Source organism: Leishmania infantum, chromosome 30 (genome assembly GCF_000002875.2).
Source record: "Leishmania infantum JPCM5 genome chromosome 30".
Taxonomy (NCBI): domain Eukaryota; phylum Euglenozoa; class Kinetoplastea; order Trypanosomatida; family Trypanosomatidae; genus Leishmania; species Leishmania infantum.
Genome location: NC_009414.2, coordinates 1177859 through 1191547, shown reverse-complemented (window position 1 = coordinate 1191547; position 13689 = coordinate 1177859). Strand labels below are relative to the sequence as shown.

At 51.8% G+C, this 13689-nt stretch overlaps 5 protein-coding genes across 5 annotated transcripts; 3 read left to right on the top strand and 2 right to left on the bottom strand.

The window, feature by feature from the left end:
• Positions 1-811: 811 nt before the first annotated feature.
• On the bottom strand, positions 812-3901 carry LINJ_30_3300 (putative ATP-dependent RNA helicase; the record flags this gene model as incomplete). Its single annotated transcript, XM_001467141.2, has 1 exon — positions 812-3901. The coding sequence occupies one exon, from the start codon at positions 3899-3901 to the stop codon at positions 812-814; it is 3090 nt and encodes a 1029-aa protein (XP_001467178.2).
• A 967-nt stretch (positions 3902-4868) lies between these two features.
• Positions 4869-6653, bottom strand: LINJ_30_3290 (putative glutamyl-tRNA synthetase; the record flags this gene model as incomplete). Its single annotated transcript, XM_001467140.1, has 1 exon — positions 4869-6653. The coding sequence occupies one exon, from the start codon at positions 6651-6653 to the stop codon at positions 4869-4871; it is 1785 nt and encodes a 594-aa protein (XP_001467177.1).
• Positions 6654-10524: 3871 nt separating this feature from the next.
• Positions 10525-10812, top strand: LINJ_30_3280 (conserved hypothetical protein; the record flags this gene model as incomplete). Its single annotated transcript, XM_001467139.1, has 1 exon — positions 10525-10812. One exon carries the CDS (start codon positions 10525-10527, stop codon positions 10810-10812), a length of 288 nt encoding a protein of 95 aa, XP_001467176.1.
• Positions 10813-11212: 400 nt separating this feature from the next.
• On the top strand, positions 11213-11638 carry LINJ_30_3270 (conserved hypothetical protein; the record flags this gene model as incomplete). Its single annotated transcript, XM_001467138.1, has 1 exon — positions 11213-11638. The coding sequence occupies one exon, from the start codon at positions 11213-11215 to the stop codon at positions 11636-11638; it is 426 nt and encodes a 141-aa protein (XP_001467175.1).
• Positions 11639-12341: 703 nt separating this feature from the next.
• Positions 12342-13481, top strand: LINJ_30_3260 (conserved hypothetical protein; the record flags this gene model as incomplete). The annotated part of the gene is made up of 1 exon (XM_001467137.1): positions 12342-13481. One exon carries the CDS (start codon positions 12342-12344, stop codon positions 13479-13481), a length of 1140 nt encoding a protein of 379 aa, XP_001467174.1.
• Between the last annotated feature and the right edge of the window lie 208 nt (positions 13482-13689).

Here is a 13689-nt window from a genome sequence, read left to right as displayed (position 1 = left end):
ATGCCAGCGAGTTTAGTCGTGAAGCAAACGAACAAAGAGATGCACTCATAGCGAGGTCAAACAAGGGGCGGAATGCGTGTCGAAGTGTATTTGCAAATGTGTATGTGTGTCCATATATGTGTGTGTTTGTGTGTGCCGGAGCGCAGAATACATAAGGATCGGAAAAAAAAGCAAGAGCCGATACAAAAGACATAGCGAGAAGGACGTGTGCATCATTAGGAGATGTCCGACCGTAGAAACAAACGGTAGATGGGCCTTGACAAGCACCGAAGACCTCACCGCAGATGCAGTCAGCGGAGTCACCAGCGTGAAAGAGTGGCACTTGAGCGAGCGCTTCGCTGTGATGTTCTCTCTGTCTGCGCGGCATCCAGGCTTTGGCGCATTTAAAAGACGAAGCGGCGAATCTGTACGGGTGTTGTCTGGGAGAGTGTATTTATATTTGATTGAGTAATGACCTCTGGCGTGCCTTAATCGTCCGTTAAATGCCAGGTAAGTCAGGCGAACAGCGGGGGAGAAAAGGAAAAGGGAAAAACAGGGGGGGCGTCACGCCGTCAACATCAAAAGAAGATATACGCACGCTATCATCACTGCGCCCATCACCATGGCCCTGCAGCATAGCACCGTGTCCTCTGGGAAGGTGTTTTTCTTCTTAGGACCAGCTACTTTACGAGGAGGTGCGCATCACGCCACCGTGGTGGAGAACGCGGCTGGGGGAGAGGGGCATACAAGACGCGGCACTGCCTCCACACAGAAGACGAGAAAGACACGCATGTGTGGATCTCGCTAGAGAAGTGCTGACGTGTTGCTGCTGCTAGTCTCCCTCCTCCTCCTCGAAGCCGTAGGCACGCAGCCACTCTGGCGTCACAACCGTAACGCCCATCATCATGGCCTGTGCAACTTTTGTGTCGGAACGGTGCACTTTCTGCAGAAATCCAAATGTCACATACTCCGGCGGCGGAAACGTGCGCGCCACGGCACTGGTCGGGTGAATGTAGGCGATAGTGCGGTTTACACCCAGCACCAGATATGGTGTCTTGGTAGCGCGCTTGTCGTTGTACTCCACCCCGAGTGAGCGGCACTCGTGCACCGTCGCGCGACGCGCAACTTGGTCCATGAGCCCTGGAATGAAGACCTGCCGCAGCAGCAGCTCCGTCTCCTTTGACAAAGGGCATCCACCACTGGTATGGCTCCCGATCTTTTGCTCACTCTTTTCGTGCACGGAGGCCTCGCCTTCGTCCAGGGTGTCGGCCAGCTCGTCCTGCTCCTTGTTGTGCTGGCGCATCTGGCTGCGGAGCTGGGTGTATAGAAGCCTTGCCTCGTGCATGCTCTTCTGAACCAAGCAGAACATGCCACAGCTATGCCACGGATCGCTGCGGTAGGCATAGAATGCGTTGAGGTAAGTGACCAGGTCGCTTCCAGGGTTCAGCAAGGAGCGAATTCGCCCCTGTCGAGGGTCTGTGGGAGTGTCGGCGAGCTCGTTGAGCTTCCTCGCCTTGAGCTGATTGCCCTCTCCCGTAAAGACGTTGGTCGTCGTCGTGGCCACTGCGACGATGGCAGCAACCATGTCTTGCACGTCAGCGGATCGCGCCTTCTGTTGCTGCAGCACCTCGAGAAGAGCCCGCGCAAATCGTGGCGGCACCGGGTACGCAACCAGCTGCCGACCCAGCTTGGTAATGTTGTAGTTGTTCGCTGCGTCGAGGGCGCCAATGACACTGAGGTGCTGCAGGGCAGCCTTCAAGTCCGACTCCCGCGGTGGCGACGGAAACGGAAAGCCACCGACGTTCTTCACCCCAATGTGCTTCATTAGAAGAACGACGGAATCGAGCGGGGTGCGAAGCACTTCTGGGTCTCCGTGCTTCGCCATCAAGTTTGCGTACACTGCGGTGCTGTAGAGTCGGTAGCAGTGTCCCGGCCCCACACGGCCTGCGCGGCCGCTGCGCTGCTCGGCGGAAGCCTGGCTTGTCCACTCGATTCGGAAGCAGCTCGCCTTGGTCTCCTCGTCAATCACCTTGGACTTAGCCCGCCCAGCATCCACCACATACTTGATATTTGGAATTGTGATGGACGTCTCGGCCACGTTGGTGGCGACAACGCAGAGGCGAGTGCCTTTAGGCGGTGGCTTGAAAACCTCTTGTTGCTTTTGAAAGTCGAGAAGCGCGTAAAGCGGGAGAACGTGGAGGGTGTTCAACTCCCCGTTGACCTCTTCCTCCTGTTCCTCGTCGCCTGGAAAAGTCGTCAACCCCTCTGCGGCAGCGGCACTGTGCTCGTCGCTACGACCCCAGTGATCCCTGCCGGCTAGCCGCGCACCCGCCTCACCGCGGGGGTACTTGCCCCTTCCGCCGCTTGGCTGGGGAGATCGTCGCAGTCGTCCCTCGTGCACGGTTTCGATCTCCTTCGAGTTGCCGCAAGTCACGTTCTCGTCGTCGAGGGCGTAGTCTGTCGTGTGAAGGCCGTACTCGTCCTTTTCCTCCGCCTCCTCTGCGGTGGCAACGCCGCCGCCTTCGCTGTCGCTCGACGCCGCAGCCGTCTCCTCCTGGCTCCGTCCGGTCAGAAGCCGGTGTTTTGAGTAGGCGTTGTCATAGTACTCGATCTTTGTCGCCGCGTAGTGCCGACGCAGACGGCCACACAGATCCTCGATCTCCTGCTGGGTGCACACAAACACCAAAATGCCACCTGGCGGCAGCTTCTTGTGCATCTGGCGTACCTTGTTGAATGCCTGGTCCACGTACTCCTTCAGCTCCGTGCGTCGGGCAAAGTGGTTCGTGACAGGGTATCGGCGCGCCTCGATGTTGATGAGCGGCGGTGTAATGGGAAAAAGTGTCCGGTTATCCTTGAAGTCTGTAATACGCATGGTGGCAGACATGATGACAAGCTTGAGTGGTTTAATGCACGTCTTGTCCACGTCGCCGTGATGCTTGCGCAGCTCCTCTTCAAACATGTCATTGCGCAGCGGCACGATGCGAGAAAGCAGCCCAATCAGGATGTCACACGAGATACTGCGCTCGTGTGCTTCATCAATCACGATGACGCTGTACTTGCGAAGAAGAAAGTCGGACTGGATTTCCTTCAGCACAATACCCTCCGTCGCAAACTTCAGCCTGCACTTGTCAGAGAGGTTGTTATCGTACCGGACGTGGTAGCACACCTCTTTCCCGAAGGAAACGTTGAGCTCCTCGGCCACACGCCGCGCCATCGACACTGCAGCCACACGGCGGGGCTCCGTGACGAGTATGCAGCCCTCCCTCCCGAAGAGGTGGCCCTCTGGGTGGCCGTATCCCGCCTCCCACAGAAACTGCGGAATTTGGGTTGTCTTGCCGCTGCCCGTCTCGCCACACACCAACACGCACGTGCGGCGCGTTTCGTTGATGGCCTCCATGATCGGCTGCTCCTCGCGCAGAACAGGCAGACCAGCACGCTGCTGCTTCACCTCGTCTGTGCGGTGAATCTCAATGTGAACATTGGCCGGCGCAACCTTTGCCCTCTCTGCCGTCTCACGCTCTAGCAGTGCCTGCAGCCGCTGCATCTCAGCCTCCTCTTCCCGCCGCGCCGTCCTCAACTCGGTGATGATCTTCTCCTGTGTCACGCGCAGCTGCGCGGTGTGTTGCCTCTGGCTTTCCTCGCGCTCACAGCGCGCCTTCAGATGCTCCACTCGCAGCTCACGCTTATGCATCTCTTTGAGCTTTCGCTCCTGCGCCGTCTCCGCTTCGACAAGGCGCTTGTGCTGCTCCACGATGTCACGCGCCGCCGCTACCTCGGCCATAGCCTCGCGTGTGCGCTCTTTCCTCTCCTTTTTCTCGACTCGCTGCTCCTTTCGTCGCTCGTCGCGGGACTTCGCCAGAACACTGGGCAGCGGGGTCCCGAGGCCGAGATCCGCAAATGATATCGTCGCCTTCTTTGGCATTGTTGGCCAGAGCGTCTGTGGCGCACAAAGTGCGATAGTGTGAAGCTGGTTCGTGTTAACGGTCGTGGCACAGTCGCCGTGGCACCCGACAAACAGAAAAAAAAGGAGAAACGAAAGAAGAAGAGTGGCAAGAAAAGGAAGTATTCAGACTCTGCTCTCGCTCGACCACGCCAGACCAGAAGCCAGCACCATGGGAACACTACGCCATGTGCATCCAGCTGTCATGGCGCCCTTGCAGCGCGGTGCATTTAAATCACCCCTCAAAGAAAAGCAGGTCGAACGTATAGAGAAACAGGTGGTTCAAGGTAACGCAACGAATGCGCACGCAACAAGGACTGACGCCCTCCCATGCCTCTCCCTGTTTACGTATTTTTCTGTTGGTTGCAGCTTGCCGTTGCTTGCGTGCGCATGCGTGCGTCTTGGGATGCCGTCGTTGAGGCGAAAAAGAAAAAGTCCGCGGGAAAGAGAAACAACGGAGACGGTCAGGGAAGGTCACAAAAAGAAAAACCTTCAAGGAAGCAAAACAGCTTGCACAAACACACACGCAAGCCTCTGCAACTTAAACATTTGCTTTACCAACCCATCCCTCTCTTGTGATTCCCTCCCTTCAGCCTTTCACGGGGTTTAAAAAAAAAACTTTCAAAGTTAACCATAATGAGTGAACGGCATGAGCACGAGGAGACAGACTTAGAGCGATGGCGGGTGATGGCGAAAGGGAGAAAAAGGCAAACCGTCGCTGCTCGTGGGCAAGACCATCACTTCAAGAGCGCCACAAGCACCTCTTTGACTCCATTTAACCTTCCTCCCGTTTCAGAGTCACCAACGAGGGAGCCTCGGCCCCGCCTGAGCCACCAAAAGACACAAGACAACAGTTACATGAACGGCTTTCAGGTAACGACACGTTTTGTGGAGCACGACAGAGACTCGTGCATGCGAAAAAAAAAAATACACGTGCTCTCGAGCCTCGCTAGCTGCTCTTCGCCGCTGCCTTCTGAGCCGCCTTCTTCGCTGCCTTAGCTGCACGCTTGGCCGCCAGCTCGTCGGCGGCGGACGCCTTCTTCGGCAGTGTCTTCAGGTACTGCGCCTTCGCAGAAAGATGGTTCACTTTGTCGCGGCCATCCGGGATTGAGATGAGCACCTTCTTCTCCGCCTTGTCGTCGTCGACGATGTAGTAGCCGCGGCGCTCCAGCTGGACAATGTCACCCTTCTTCACCACCGACAGCGCCTCCTCGCCAATAACCTCCTGTGAGTAGCGAGAAACGGGAGCAATGATGTCATCAATGCTCTCCTCTGGGTCCGGTTTCTTCTTGGTCAACAGATTATCGTACTCGTTCAGTGTCAAAATCACCGCCTTGTCGCTCTCCGGCACCCACGTGAGCTTGAACTTCGTCTTCTTGACATCTCCCTCTGGGTGCAGAACGATCGTGGCCTCAGTAGGCAGAGCATCAGCGCTCGGACGCTTTATGTCCTTGACGTATGCGTTGCCCCAGTCCATCAGCGTCACCTCGTCACCGTCTTTGATGAGCACCACGTCCTCAGCGTCCAAAAAGATAATATCTGACTTGTAATACGTCTTCTCGCCCATGCTGGAGTCCTTCTTGTGGAGCGGCTTCTTTTCAGCTTCCATATGTCTCTGCCCCTCCACAGTGCAGCGGACCTTCAGCGTGTTCGACACCACCGTGTAGCGGGGGCTTGTGGGGTCTAGAATCTGTGCATTAAAGTACCAGATCTTCGACCACTCCATGAAGTTCACGCTCTTCGACATGCCTTGCTCCGCCACAAACTGGCGAAGCGCCTCAATCTGCATACCACGGCGAACTAGTGCGCGCACCGTCGGGAGCCGCGGGTCATCCCACCCGTCCACCACATGCGTGTCCACCAGTTTTGTTAGCATTCGCTTTGACATTACCGAGTACTCCATATTGAGTCGCGAGAAGTCCTCAATGGTCGGCTTGCGGATCCCCATAGCGTCGCAAAACCAGTAGTACTGGGCATTGCGGTCGTGATACTCATTTGTGCGAAGAGCATGGGTTACACCCTCAACCGAGTCGACAAGAGGACAGCAGAAGTCATAGGTCGGGTACGCCACTTGCTTCGTCCCGTGGCGGGCGTGCGGGGTCATGCTCACGCGGTACATGACGGGGTCCCGCATCGCCTTGTTGGGGTCGTCAATGGACACCTTAGCACGAAGGCACGTGATCTGGCCTTCCTCAGTGCCCTTCTTCATCTCCCTCCACAGGCGCATGTTCTCCTCCACAGACGCATCGCGGTACTTTGTCGGAATACCGTTGAAGCGGCACTTCTGCATCTCCTCCCGCGGTGTCTTATCACAGTACGCCAATCCACGCTTGATCATGTCCTCCGCCTTCTCGAACATCAGATCAAAGTAGTCCGACGAGTATGTTGGCCCGAAATCGTACCGCACACCTAGTGTCTTGAGATCCTCCTCGATGGCAACCTCAAAGTGCTCCTTTTCCTTCGATGGATTTGTGTCATCGAAGCGGAAAAGCATCTTTCCCTCATACGCGTCCGCCAGCATGCGGTTGATCAGCGCAGCTTTCGCATGGCCGATATGCAGGAACCCGCTAGCCTCTGGGGGGAAGCGGGTCACCACCTTACCCTTCTCAGCATTAGAGAGCTGCAGCTTCTCATTTTCCTCACGTTGCGGAGCTGTTGTAAAGTAGGTGTTGCTCAGTGTTAGAGCCTTCAAGTGGATATTGACTAACATATGCATAGGTAGAAATCTTCTCATGAATCCTTTGGTATATGCAACTTAGTGTTCGTTGTTCTGTTCGTGTATGTGTGTGTGTGTGTGTGTGTGTGCAAGCACAAAAATGAAGGAAAAGGGAAAGCATCGGAGCCACAAAGATCAGCGAGACGAAAGAAGATTAGACGGTATTGCGTACAGAATGCCAGAGAACCACTAAAAAAGAAGCGATGATGTAGACGCCGAGCGTGTGAAAGTGCAAACTACGGCAAAACAAGTTCATCTGTGCCAACATAAACCTAAGACACAAGTGATGACGATATTTGAGGACCCCTAAAGCTTTCAGGAAGGAAGGCGAGCAAATCACAAGTCGCCAATCACCTGACACACTTCCGCTTCTTTCAAAGACCGGTGTTGCCACCAGCATTGGGTTCATTTTGTTTGTTCCACATACGGAACTTCGAGACGCAAGCAACTAGAAGTTATAATAGCGCGTCCTCGAATCCTGCACGTGTAGCACAGAGCAGTAGTACAAGCACTTGAGATTGTGTGCCGCTCACTCGCTGTAGGTGAGAAAGCCCCATGTACACGAAGTTTAGCCAACGGAGACAAAAAAAAAGTGGCGATAAAGCAAGTAAACAGAGTTAAATTCAAAGGGCACCGACATTGATGTACGATTTAAAAAACACTATTGCCATAGGAATCGAACTCGAGGGTCCCCTAAATATCCTGCATACAAAACCTGAGACCTGTCACAAGGCACGCAAGTATAGAAACCCCGTTAGCAGAAGAAAAAAAGGGGGGTAGAAAAAGTTGTTCAGGGGCGCTGCATAAGTATTTGCATGTAGTCATATACAGACGTTTTTTTTTTTCGAGATTTAAGACCGGTGTGTGCCGTCGTCCTTTACTGCGAGAGGTAGCAGCGATGAATTGAAAGCCACTCTAAATAGGCTCTAAAATTCGCTCTTCCGCGTCAAGGAGAGAATATCCAGCAAAAGTAGAGTTCTTTTCACTGATTCGACGACAGCGCAGACTCCCTGGGCAACTTCAGGCAGCAAACAAGTCTGAACCTAACATCTCAGAGAAGACCGATGACACATGTAAACAAAAACGCGGAAAAAGGCTGCATAGCGTCTGAACATCAAATGCATCAATCCACGAGGCCAGCATACGGTTTCCTTCGTGTCTCCAAATGACAGTAGCCACACAAGCACAGGCACACGAACAAAATGCCTATGCGTTTAAGGAATCCAACATCGGCATTCCGGCATTCGCTTCCAGTTCTCCCACGCCGCAATACCCCGAGTGAAATACAGCTGTGTGAAAACAAACGCGCACGATAAAAGCACAGCAAGCAGAAACTCGTGCTGCTGCGCAGGACAGCAAGGGTATATGAACTACAGCACTCAGGCCTCATCATGAAAGTTATGGGAGCGGGGTAATAACGCTAATTAGGCGTTCAAAGCTTGGTGCGCATCAAAGGGGCACTTTGAAAGACTCTTTCCCGCGAGAAACACTCGCCGAGCCGCGCAAAGCCGCTTCAGCAAAGGGCTTCCACTCGAATGCATAACATCCAGGAGATCAACAAAACAATACACAGGAAAGATGTTTCAGGGAGCTGGTCAAGGTTGCGCGGGCAAGACTCCACGAAAAGAATCAGTTCAAGAGGATGGTTCTTATTATTTCATATTGTGAGAAGCAAACTGGCTCCTGACGTGCAGCCACGACCTTGTTTCAAGTGGACAATCATCACTCATTCTTCGGCATCAGGCGACGGAAAAAAAAAAAGATGCTCTTCTCGAAATCGTTTTAGTCCTAAAAAAGCACGCACCTGAGAACAACACTGCAAATTTGAAAAGTACAAGGGAACGGTACCTTCGAGACAGCGCGACACGTGCATCCTCTCGTGAATCTGAAGCGTAGCGTGCAAGCCATGTGCTTTCGATTATTAGACGATAGAATGTGCGCTCCTAACTTGCGGCGAGTACGAAAGGCTACGCGAAAGGAAAACCATTGCAGGTGACTCTTGTCAACGAAGTGACGGCAACACTTTCACAGAGGGCGAGGTACACACACAGCTGTAGAAGAACACTTTGGAGCCAAGAGCAACCTCACGCATACTTTTTGAAGTACGCAACAACACACAACATGTGCGTGGTCGAGCAGCCTTTATCTGCATAGCCGCTCATGGCGGTATGAGCTACAACACCCCCTAATTATTGCCTTCCCGCATTATCGAAATACAAGTAACTCTGCACTTCAACGATTAGATAGCCCTAAAGTAAGACAACACATTGACACACACACATACAGGAAAAGAATGTGATATTCGATATAGCAACAGAACGTTGTGTGCCCACTATCATGCTTCTCTATCTCAACGGCTTAGTAAAAGTCACGTCGACTACACCTGATAGCGTTCTGGTGCACCAGGAAGCAGCCACAGCGCTTTTTCTTTCGTTTGTGTAACCCGTCTCCCAAAAAAATCACTGAAGGGCAGTTTAGTGTAGTAAGAGGAAAACGATCAGTCAATACTTTTAGAGTGTCAAGACAAGAATACGCCCCGACACTGGACGGTCCTGGACCTACAACACAAACTTAATCTACGACAACAAAAAACAATGAAGAAAAGCAAAACAGCGAAAAAGCAGAGAAGTGATGGTGTATTTATCAGATCTAAAAACTCGTGCGAAACTGATCCTCGCTCGGATGGGGATCAGCACAATAAGCCTGCGAATTCTAAATGCTGGAAAACAGCATGCATGCAAAAAGAATACGCAGACCGGGGGACTCGAAACAGCGCATCCTGGAGTCTCTACAGTTCAAGGACTCAGACTATTCGCACTACGTTTCGTCAAGCAAGTATAAAGCATGAAAAGCCGGGAAGCCTTCCTGCTACAGATAAGTGATCCTGAATCGAGTAGCTTCAGTGCACTTATAAGCGTGGACTGCAAGCAAAGAGAAATTACAGTACTTGAGACGAATGAAAGAATGCGCGTGTGACATCGAAGACAACAAAGAGGAGGAGCAGATTCTCCAGCATAAAAAGTTGCTTTTCTCACGTTCGAATCGGCAAAGAATCACCTCTCGCTTCTCACAATCAACAGGCTGATGCATATACAGCTTCTGCCCTCGAACTGATACCGGTGAGCCGAGTCGCCGAAAGCAGCGTGCAACAAGCACCATGTTTGACGTCGAACTTCACCAGACAAACAGAGATTGTGCAAGGTGCAGCACTTCCAACGTGCGTACGTTAATGGATTGGCGATACGTGCACTGGTACATTTGTCAGCAAACTGCAAGGCAGAGGAACTCATTAGCAGCTAAAATGAATCATGCTGAGAAGTTGGGGGGGAGGGCAAATTTCCTTCGGCTCGCATTTACTCATCAGCCTTCTCATATGGCTAGATCGTCGGGAAGCAAAGGTGTGCAGGTACAGTTGTGGCCAAAGCCCCCCCCCTCCACTTTGTCTCCACTCCTCGTGCTTCTCACGCAGCCCTCACTGACGACAAGAAGAACTTCGGCGTTCTGAACATCTCTGGCAATGCCGATCTAATTTCGTTTCTCTTCTCAGAACCGTCCGCGCATTTTTTCACACACTTTTTGCAGTTTCCATAGTGCACGTGAAAAAAAAAGATTTGCTTGATGTTTATCACTCCCAGTCACCACCGGTTAAGCATTTCAAGTCTTGCAAATACCGCCCCGTCCAGGGAGTGGTGCCGCCGTTTTGGTACAAAGCTGTGCTGGTTGTCCGATGAAGAAGGAAATCGTGCCGCATTCATCGCCGAGTCATTAGCCGACTTTTCTCATGCTGGATCTTGATGAAACCCTTTTTCCCACTTGATGGACTCCTTTTCACTTTTTCATCTCTCTCATTCACAACCGTTAGCCCTGCAGGTAGGCAGCACTTTCCGCAATGCTTCGAAGATCCAGCCGGTACTGCATGAAATACGCCAACCTGGAGCTCACCACACGAGGCGAGTTTCCTCACGGTATGAAGGAGCCTGGATTTGTGAAGAAGCTGGACAAGAACATTCCTTGGTACTTTTCGACATATCGTTCCATGTACCATTGGCCCGTCGCCGGAGAGGGCTGGAGCGATCTTAACGAAGCTGAAAAGCATCACGATCTCCACATGTACTACACGCTGGCGTGGTGGAAACTCGGTGAGGGCATTTTCGACGCTGACGACGAGGATCGCTAAGCATTAGTCTCAAGGATCTTTCTGAGGAGACGTTCACAGCACTGTTGATGGGTTTGGCGTGAGTTAAAGAAACAAATGCAAGAGTCTGCATAAGTGCGGGACTTCAATATACATGTCATTGTACTCTTGGCGCCACTGGATTGCTCTTCTGCTGCACCGATGTCACAAGAGCTGTTGCTTGAGCCGATAGGACCTCTTGCAGCGTTCTGCTCATTCCTTTTCAACACGCTCCTGTGTGAATGACTATGAGTAGGAATGCATACCTTAATTTCCAGCTTTCCTGATCTCCTTTGTGTATCTTGTCACCTCGTGCCCTCTCCATTGCCTTTCCCTGTAGCATGCTCAGCGGGCATAAAAGCTGCTTAGAGTGTTCCTCTTTTTAGGTTTTAGGACTGCAAAGATGTTTCGCCGCACGGCCGCGAAGCTGTACCGCTACCAGGAGTTTGAGATGCACAATGAGGCCAAGTACCCGTTCAACTATCCACGAGAGGCTCCGAACACATCTGTTTTCCATCAGTACCAGCTGAATTTCTGGATGTTTTGGGGCTATGGCCGTCAGGAGCTTTGGATTGACCGTGACAATCGCCGCTACGAAACGACTTGGGAGATGTTTCGCCGTCTATTAATGTGGTTCTTTCCGTGCTACTTTGTGTTCCCGTTTGGCCTGCCTAAATTTATCGCCGCCAACGCATTTGGTGAATACGGAGAAAAACCATATCTCGACGCGATGATGCACTCGCCAATGGACAATCACTACATCGAATGGGGCGGCAGCACCCTTGATGCAGAGTGGCTGCGCCACATACACTCGAAGGAGTCCTTTTAAATTTCTACGACCGCTTTCCTGCTTCTCCTTTTGAAGAATCTGCTAGTAGGTTTTTCTTTGAGCTTCTCTACATAAATGTTCGAGACGTAAGTTGGATGAGGAGAACGGTCTTTTCCAACCTCCAGCGAAGGTCTCTGTCGGTAGTTTTTTTTTTATAGCCACTTTGTGTGCCAAGCATATCGAAGTCTCATTTGTCGCATCTACAGTGAAACTTGTACTATAGTAGGGATAAGGGAGGCCGCAAGAAAAAAGGAATGGAAATATAAGGTGATCTGCCAGTTGCATGGTGCTTTTTCTCTTGTGATCTTTGCAGAGTAGCTGAAATTCTCAGCAAGGACCCTTTCCCTCCAGCACGATATCACATATCTGTGCACTGGAAAAGGTCTATATGACCAGGGCAGGCCTATTTTCATTTGCGGTGTTGCTTAATCCGGCGAAGTATGTGAGCGCAATGATACCTTCGATACCTTTCTTTTACTCGTCATCTCCTGCTATGCCTTTCGCCCACGCAAATATTATGTGTATATATATATATATATACAGATGTATGTATGCGTCTGTTTGCACCTACTCTTAGTTTGCAAGAATAGACAGCATTATGAAAGCGCTGTTGCGCCTTTTCGATGGAACGCAACGAGTGCGAAGCGTTGGCGCAACACGATGGCATGCGACTTATGGAGCGAAGGCGCTCAAGCACAAGGATATGCTAGCAAAGTATGGGGATCTCACAGTGGTGAAAGACGATCTCACTTTGCTGGAGAAGACGGAGTCTTACATTGCGAAGTGGCGCCTGAACAGGTGGGAGTTTCGAGTTCCGCCTCTTCTCTACCCATCAGAGCGAGAAAAGGTAATGCTACAGCACGAGACACTCAAAGCTCTTTGCCTGAATCGAGCAGAAGAGCACAAGCACGTTTTGGGTGATATTCAAATAGTGGCAGCCATAACCGGTATTTCGCCGGAGAGTGTTAGGGAGAAGAACCGTGCGTGGCTTCAGGAAGAGGCTTCCAAACTTCGATGGAAAGGCGAGGTCAACAAGGCAAAGGAGCTCCGAGACGCTTTTCTGCGCCTAGAGGTGTACGGTTCTCGAGATCATCGCTTGCTGGAGCGACTTTGTTGCATTTACGGCATGGGCATGCAAGGTACATTTGATGAGGCGTTCAGCAACATAATTGTTCAAGACCCGTCGACTGGAAAGCTCTATGTCGACGAAGCGAACCCATTTGCCGAGCTGCAGGCGTACATTCTTTCTCGCTATCCGCAAATTGATTTAATCCACGACTTTCTAGGACTCAATGTAGTTTCAGGATACCGACCTTCATTAGGCCGCTTTCTCATTCACTGTCTGTCCAAGAAGAATAGCATTTCAAACCCCGTTTCCAATGGACGCGTTCTTTTGTATGTGAGCGCGAGCAAAGAGACATTGTTTGATTACGGGGACAGCAAGAATCAGATCACGCACGACGACTCCATCTATGGACTGCCTGACTTTATGTACGTCCGCGGAAGCGACATTTTTCTGATTACAATCTCAGCTGACAATCACTGGCTCCGCAAACGGCAAGTGCCGCACAACAAGCAACTCGAGGGAATTGCGAGGCGCTGCAGCTTTGTTCTGGGCATTCCGCTCGACAAGGTGCGCATCCGCAACCTTCTGCTTCCGCCGAACTACGTAGACTCGAGCTCGCTTCGTCGCCTTACGGAGACCGTTTTGGATATGTCACCAGCTTCTGTGAAGGAGGCAGTGCCGTGGATTTCTTTGTACGAGAAGGAGCTTGATGCACAGGATGTGGACTACTGCGAGTTGGAGAAGACAGTAAATGAGGAAGAGTGGCTGACGCTTTAGCGAAGCTTCGACGCCGATGAAAATCTGCGCATCGTGTATGTGCCGCATCTCAGGTGTTTTTCTTTCAGCGAAGGTTGTCTTGTCGTTGTTGGGTGACGCACATAAAAAAAAAAACATACAGACGACAAGCAGTTTATCAGAATCATGACTTGGAAGGCTGAATCATTTCAGTGTCTGAGACAGCTGTGGAGTAAGCGTGCTTTATCAC